Here is a 7,975-nt window from a genome sequence, read left to right on the forward strand (position 1 = left end):
CCTCTACTCATTCTGGGCTAACCTGACAGACCCTTTCACATCACACCTTTCTGCTTGTGTAACTCTGTCCAGACTGTATCTTAGAAAGAAAGAGAGGGGAAAAAAACCAAAACACTAAAACCCAGAAATTATTTATTTAAAAACCTGGCCTTTATCTCTGAACAGCTGAAGCGAGGAAGAACAGAGTCTTGGTTCCAGCAGCAGCCAAAGCAGTTTGCTGTCTGTTCATTGAAAGTACGCTACGCTGAAATGGCTGAAGTTTTTTCACCCTTGTTCACAGCTCATGGAAAAAGACCTCTCTGAATCATGATATAATCTGCACATTGATCTTGGAGAACTTTAACCACATGCCATTCTCCAGTCAGGAAGGATTATGAAATTATAATTCCGCTCTCAGAATTAGATTAATTGAATTTGACGACTAAGGTTCTTTGTCCTCTGGAATATGGGGCAAATCCTCTGGATTAATATGTATGTCCCCAAAGCCTACAGATAGTAACAGTAACACCTTTCAATAACTAGAAATTGTGACTGGTGTACAAAGAAATTTTAAAGATTTTGTTTGTTTGTTTTCTTGAGGAAGTGCCTCACAGTGTAGAAATATTTTTGCAATGAGAATTTTTTGCAATGAGAATTTTTTGCAATGAGAATTTTTTGCAATTTGAGAATTTGCGGTCTCACAAGAAGTGTGAGAGCCCAGAACTATTTGGGATCTTAGCCAGCTGTGCAACTTGCCTTGTCTCCACAGGAATGGGCCTGGGTCTTGTTCTGGATTCATACATTATCTTATATTGACACACAAGGAAAAAAAACAATAGCTCTTCACTCAGACTGGGGAGTCAAAACCTAGCCTGATAAATTTAACCTCATATAGCTGCAGAAACTGCTGTTAACCTGTTCCGGCAGAATAGGCAGATTGACCATTGATAAATGCTTTTCCAAGATGAATTCAGTTCTTTCTCACACTGACCACAAAAGCATCTGATCCAATTTTTCACTACTTCCGTTCTTTTAATGCATCCCATAAACCTTTTGTTTTCTTTTTTTGCACCAGGATTATCCATAAAGATGGGTTCACCTACCAGGAACGCATGGAGTTCAGACCTGTGATTTACAGCAACGCAGTGCAGTCTATTCTCTCTATTGTGAAAGCGATGACTAAGTTAGGAATCAGTTATGAAAATCCCGCTAGACTTGTGAGTATGATGTCCTTTTAGGCAGGAGAATACAATTTTTTTGTAATATAATAGTAGAGATTATTAGAAAAAAGAGAGTTCAGGATTTGCTTTATGATAGTGGAAACTAAGTACTGCTTGAGTTATATATGTGACAAGATATCCTTAACTACTTTCATTTTCTCAAGACTGATGCCTGAGATCTAACCTTTGCATAAACTGCCGTATTTTTTGTTACAAAAGAAATGTCCAACTTGAACAGACATAAGAAAGAAAAAAAAGAACCTTTTCTTAGCTGCTTAGTCACTTATTTATTGCTATTGCAAAATGTAATAAATATTTCCCTTTTATGAACAAACCTTGGGGCTCAGCCATGTAAGGAAGGGTCATCTGGACTCGCTGGGAATATTTCAGTTTGCATTGCTCCTGGAGCAGACGTCCCCATTGCACAGATGTAGCATTGGCACCACAGAGAAGTGGAATCTGACCTTCCTGACACAAGTTAGCCACCCAATCCACAAGCACATAGAGGAAAAGCCACAGTAAGAAGACCTGCTGTCTTCTGGCAATCACACTGAATTTTCATGGACAGAAGTAAAGGAAAAACACATACTTTTCTTCTCAGTGCAATTATTTAGTTTATTGCCTGTAATTCAGACTTTGCCGAGAATTTCTCAAAGGCCTGCCAGAATATCAGCGGATTCCAGTTTTGGCAAATTCTGCATATTCCCTAGAGGTTTATCTAAGAGGGAATTACATTTTCTTATCTGAAAGAGCTTTTCTTGTTTCTGAAGTCTACATTTCATTACAATGACATGTGGTACTTTGACCTAAAAACTGATAAATGCTTCAGAGGTTACTAAAGCTCATACAGTCACTTGACAGAATAGGAACTAAATGTTTTCTTCCCATATTCTTTTAAAGGCCCATGAATGTAAGTCATTCAGACAAATGTGATGGTGCCCAAAAGCAGCACACACAAAACAGGCGCATGTGAGCCTGCTGCAACTTTGCCCATCACCTCAATTGTGATAGACACATATACTGCATAAGGACCCATCTACCAGCCTACCTGGCCTAAGACAGCTGAACCTTGCAGCACATAGCCACAGGTCCTGGCTCCTCCTCTAATATCCACTACGTGGTTCAGACTACGTTTGCCAGCGCTAATTGAGATATGTTCTGCCTGTGCCCCAGTACTCCAGCCTCTTTTCTCAGCCCTGCCAAACTTTCTGAGAGGTGTATACATGTTCACTCATCATCTATCATCTATGCCAGTTTCACAGACATTATTTTCATGGGATTTTACACCCTTGGGAACTGGGAATTTAATTTTTTTGTTGTTGTTAAATAGCCCAGTTCATTTCTGGGCTATGCAGAAATGCAGAAAACACAGCTTTTGTAAGTTTATAATTTATAGCACACTGTCATCGGCAGAATAGGCCTCTAAGAACACAGTTGAACACACCTGTATAAAATATTTGCAGTGCCTGCCCGCCTTTCCCCCAGAACCACGTAAGAGCAAACTGGATATAAGTTTTAACGAAAATAGTAATTTTGGTCACATTTATTTGAATTGCATCTTTCTTCCAAAAACAAACTTAGCTTACATTTCCTGTAAAATCATAAGTCATTTATAAGCTTGAATTGTTTTGATATAAGCTTTGATTTCAGCTGGACTTTGTTCTTGGTGTGTTCTGGTCCAGATTTAGCTGCTTAAAGTCATCTAGCCCAAAGACTAGGCTTATCTTGGGCCTGAAAGCAATGGGTTTATCCATGTTCCAGGACTGCCTGCAAATACCTCTTAGTGGTCCTGAAAGTGCCTCAGCATGTAATTTTGAACATCTGTTCTGGGGAGAGAGGTATTTTTTCCTTCCTAAAGCACCATTGCAATCTATTTTTAATATGAAAATCATCTGAAGTCTGTCTAAATGCCATAGAGAAACAAAACATTATATAAATCAGGGTTATGATAAACTCGATCTGCCACTATCTTCCTTTTTTATGTAAGCATCAAAATCCACAGCTGCCACCTTTTGCGTAATAATCAGTGAACCTTTACTGTACACCTGGAGGCTCTGAGCTCAAGGCTTCTCATTGTAGGCTATTCAACCAACAAATCCAACACTGTAGGAGGTTATCTATAATCATTAAATGATACGTGATACCCTGAAGGAGAGAATATTCCAATTCTTATCTTGAAGCTGAACAAGTGTGCACCCCGGAGAACCACCCTGGAGACAAACAAGCACACACAAGAAGGCGTGACTCAGTTCTGCTGATCCCAGCACTAAGCGAGAGGGTGGGGGTGTAAATGGAGCCGGTGTTGTTTCATGTAGAAGGGCAATTATATGGCTGTCCTTCTTCCTCCTTCAAATGAAGGCAATTATCTAGTGGCTATTTCCTCCCTTTTTTTTTTCTTTTTCTCCATGCTAATTCAATTTCTCCAATATTTCAGAAAACCTGCAGTGTTCTATTTTTGATCAGTCTCTAACTTTTACAAAGTTCCCATAAACTGCAATTTTTATTGAAACATAAAGGTATAGTACATTCCTAAAATAGATTTGTTACAAATTATTGTGAAGATGTTTTCTATTTTGGAATAAAACATACTCCCTGCCAAAACACTGTCTGTCAGAATCCATTTATACTTTTTCAACTATTGACTGCAAGTCACTTCAGTTGTCTACTTATACAGCTAGGAAGGAATTATATTCTATAATTATCCACTGTGTATCAAATGACCTTATTTTAATCATGCCTTTTGTTTACAGTACATTCCTAAGCTGTTAAGCACTGAAAATATTTTAATATATTTTAATGTAATAGATTATTTGAAGTCTTTTTTAAATGACTGTAAAAGAAAGAAATTACAGATTACAGAATAACGCATTTAAAATATTTGGGATTTTATTCAGTTACAGGTTTCTTCTCACCCAAATTATAAAAAACCTAACATATTGGAAATACATTGACTAGTTATATTCCCTTTGCCACATTTCTCACTGTGGCCTAAAGCCAGAAATTTTTTCTTCCAAATACATTCAAAAATATATTTAGCTATATATTTCTGCTTTATTGTAGTTATAATATGTTTAAGCTTTAAATACCCTTTTTAATTTAGTTTTTTGATACCCCACTACTATCTCTTACCATAAAAGCCTTCCTTCCAAGTTGGACCTTTTGTGAACACCTACAGTAAGATGAAACTGAGCCCTTGTATGAACAAAAAAACCAAAAACAATAAAAAGAGGAAAAATCTGTGTATCATGATTTAAGTCTAACCTTGGCACTAACTAAAGGGAAGTGAGCTTGTAAAAGGATGCTTACAATCACAGTCGAGTATAGCCACCCGGAAAAATCGGTGAAAATGAGAAATTTTGCCCCTGCAACTCGTTGTACACCAACCGTGTTTTCAAGGAGGTGGAGGGGCACAGTGCACTTGCACAATATTTACTGAAATCTCTCTTCAGGAAGATGAAAGGAAGCTGTGTGCCATAGCAACAACTCTGGAGGATGGCAACATATCTTCTGAATTGGTTGAACTCATCAAACAACTGTGGAGCGACGGCGGGACTCAGGCCTGCTTCGCGAGGGCGGCGGAGTACCAGCTCAGCGACTCGGCAGCCTAGTAGGTGACACCAGTTGCAGGTGCTGAATGCTGGCTACTACTGGAACGGACGGCGTCAGAAGGCTTGCGACAAGAACCCTTCCTCATGTGCAGAATAGCCTACGAAATTTCTTGCTCATTAACCTGAAAAAGGAGGATTTTTGCTAATGCTTATAATATATTAGAAATGTTTAACTGAAGAAAATATGTGAAAAGAAGGAAAAATTTGTTTCTGTGAGATTGCTTAAACTGTAAAAAAAAATCATTATTCTCTCTCTAAGTAATTCTAAGATTGACAAAATGAGGCAAAAGCTGAATTGAAACAGCTTGTGTTTTACCTAGAGTTGTACTTTGAATGTATAAATTTCAAATTGCTAAACGCAAGTCTGGAGAAAACTACAAAAAGTTTCCTCTAAACCGATCTGTCTGTATATGGACGGGTGTTCCCTGGGACGTTACCATCTCAGCATCCAGCTGGTCTTGGCCAGTGGTGCTTGCAACCACTCTCCAACCTGATGGTCTCGGTTCCCTTTCCGCATCCTGGGACGTGGCAGGCATGTAAGCAAGGGACTAGGGCTGCTCAGCTCCGACTCCATGAAAGATCAGCATTCAGCGGGGGTACATCTCCTAGTTTAGATACAGTCAGTACGCTTAGACTTTCCAGGAGTCCCTGGTTTGGTTGCTTTTACAGCTGTTCTTGCAGGCTAAAGTGGTCCTGCTCTGCTGTCTTCTTCCTGAGATCATACAAGACCCAGAAGGGAGGTGTCACCTGGGTTGGAGTTTTCCTGGCGTGCGTAAGTCTGACTCCAGACCTGGGGCAGAGTGTTGTTCCAGCTGAGGTCCATCTTCCAAGATCTGCAGCTGGAGGCTTCTCTGCTCCTGCAGCTCCTCCTACAGGCTGAGGGCACCTGCAAAGGGAAACCTCACAAGGTGTTGGGTGTCCCTTCTACTCAGCAGCGAAAGGCATCATCCGAGCCTGGGCCAGGAGCCAGGCAAACTGAAGGCAGTAACAGCTCACTAATCGTACATGGTAGAAGGGATATACATTAAAATATTAAAAATTCTTCATCTCCTTATATCTTAAGAACAAGAATGAAGAGCTTTCTACAAGATACCTAAAGAAGAAAATATTGCCTGTGTTGATTTGTGATTGGCAGTATTTTACTGCAGCCCTGTATTTCTATAGGAACAGTACAAACCAATCTTTTGTTTCCTAACACATCTTTTCTGACAGGCCACACTGTAGTTCCCAGCGCTAAAAGCCCATAACAAGTCAGTCATCATAATTTAAAAGGAAAAACACTTATTGGAATTAAAAAAAAAAGAACCAAAAAAAATCCCAAACCAAAACAAAAAAACCCCACAATCCTAATGCAAAAAAAAAAAAAAAAATTATGTGTTCACCAGCTAACATTCTAGTGTGTACAGTATGCCTGGCAGATTAGGTTTTGTTGCCTAAAAATAAGATAGGATATTCTAAAGTAATTCCCTCTCAGTGTTATGGGCTGTGTCATGTTTTAATGTGTAATAGTTTTCAGTATTTAAGGGAGCTAGTATAGACAGTAAAGGAGCAAGTGATTATTATTTATTGCCAGAGATACATTAAAAACAAGAGTGATGTTTTTCATCTGTTTGAACACTTCTGAAAATTCTCAGTCTTCATCTTTCAGTACCTGATGCTTCTGAATATCTAGCCTTTGGCTCTGAACCATTAATCAACTTAATTTTTGCCCTTGCTGCTGGGCTTCTAATGATCAGTTCAAAACCAGCTAGTCAATTAACCATCTAATGCTACATTTCAATTTCTTTTAAAACCAAAACCTTTTTTCTCAGCTCCTGTGAATCAGCTCCTACACAGACTATTGATTTATACTGTGTAAATTCTGACTTTCTGATGTTATCTTCTCTGAGTCGTTCCATTATTGATTCATGCTAATGAAGTCTGATCACTGCCTTTCCTCTGTGTGTTTTCATTTAAAAAAAGATAGATCTTCTGAATAATGGAAATTCAAATCTGCCTGGAAGTTCTTCCTTAGATTGACCTGAAATTAATCCTGTTTTAAGATAGAGTGATAAGTAAGGAAGGGGCAAAATCAGGATTATAAATCATGACCTAAAATGTCATTGTAAAAGATGATAATATAATGGCACATGGTGCTTCTTGCTGGCAGGGTCATTTGCCTCTCAGGGTAGGATTCATGTCACCTAATTCAAGCCAGGGAAAGATCAGGCATTTAGACCAACCTACTGGTTTGTGTACGGGTTTTGTGTTTTGCTAGTGGAGAGCCAGCCTTGAGAGTGGCCCATTGGAAACTGCCTGCAGCCCTAGGAAGAATCTGAAGATGCCTCTCTTGCTCAATGAACTAGATAATTAACTTGGTTTATTTTATCATGCAATTAAAATTGGCTGTGTTGAATTGAATTTAGGTATTTGTGATTAAGGACTATCAGATCTTTATAATGAATTTTATATACAATTTTTTATTTTAGTGCTTACATGCTTTGTAAGTTGCAAAATGTCTTTGGTTTCTGCCTCCCACAGAGGTGAGCTGACATGAGTCTGCCTCAGTCTTTACTCAGAGAACCAGAGCTATATTGCAATTTTTTCTTTAAATAGACTGTTTCCTGGACTGAAATAATGTGCAAACATTGAATTACTCAGATCAACTGAGTAAGCAAGCACTCTTTGCTGAATGGATTCAGTCTATTCAAATTAAAATGTGAAAATCCCATTTCCAAGCATTACTTATAAATCTCCACATAGAAAACTCTAACTTTTTTTTTAGTTTTTATTTTCTTTTAATTTATTCCTTACAGTTGTATTAAATATTTCAGACAATGATGATGAGCTGTGAGATTTGTTTTGGTAGTTTTTTGGTCAAATTGAAGAGCAGAACGTCACATTGGGCAGACTTTGAGTTAGAGAAGGAGAAAAAAAAAAGCATGAAATGTAATAAACATTAGAGAGATGTGTTTTGTTTGTCAGAGCCAAGAGGCTAAAAATTGAAAGGTGCCAACTGGGACACTGAAGGCTTGAAAATGCTTCAACTATTGTATACAGTTTCTTGCTTTTGGCTTTGTTCATTATTTGAATATTAGTAGTTAAAAGGTAGGAAGTTACCCATGCATCACCTCTGCTACTCCTTTTGTCCATTCATAACCTCTTTACATAAATTCCTAGACCAGCCAG

General features: G+C 38.3%; 1 protein-coding gene across 1 annotated transcript in view; it reads left to right on the plus strand.

Moving 5' to 3' along the window:
• Positions 1-1,058: 1,058 nt before the first annotated feature.
• GNAT3 (guanine nucleotide binding protein, alpha transducing 3) overlaps positions 1,059-7,975 on the plus strand; it is a 13,650-nt gene continuing 6,733 nt past the window's right edge. The window contains exons 1-2 of the mRNA XM_010286823.1: positions 1,059-1,196; positions 4,649-4,806. Of these exons, the coding sequence (XP_010285125.1) occupies positions 1,092-1,196; positions 4,649-4,806 (263 nt within the window). The 5' untranslated portion in view covers positions 1,059-1,091. The remainder of the gene's footprint in view (positions 1,197-4,648; positions 4,807-7,975) is intronic.

The sequence above is a fragment of the Phaethon lepturus genome, unplaced genomic scaffold (assembly GCF_000687285.1).
Source record: "Phaethon lepturus isolate BGI_N335 unplaced genomic scaffold, ASM68728v1 scaffold9535, whole genome shotgun sequence".
Classification (NCBI taxonomy): domain Eukaryota; kingdom Metazoa; phylum Chordata; class Aves; order Phaethontiformes; family Phaethontidae; genus Phaethon; species Phaethon lepturus.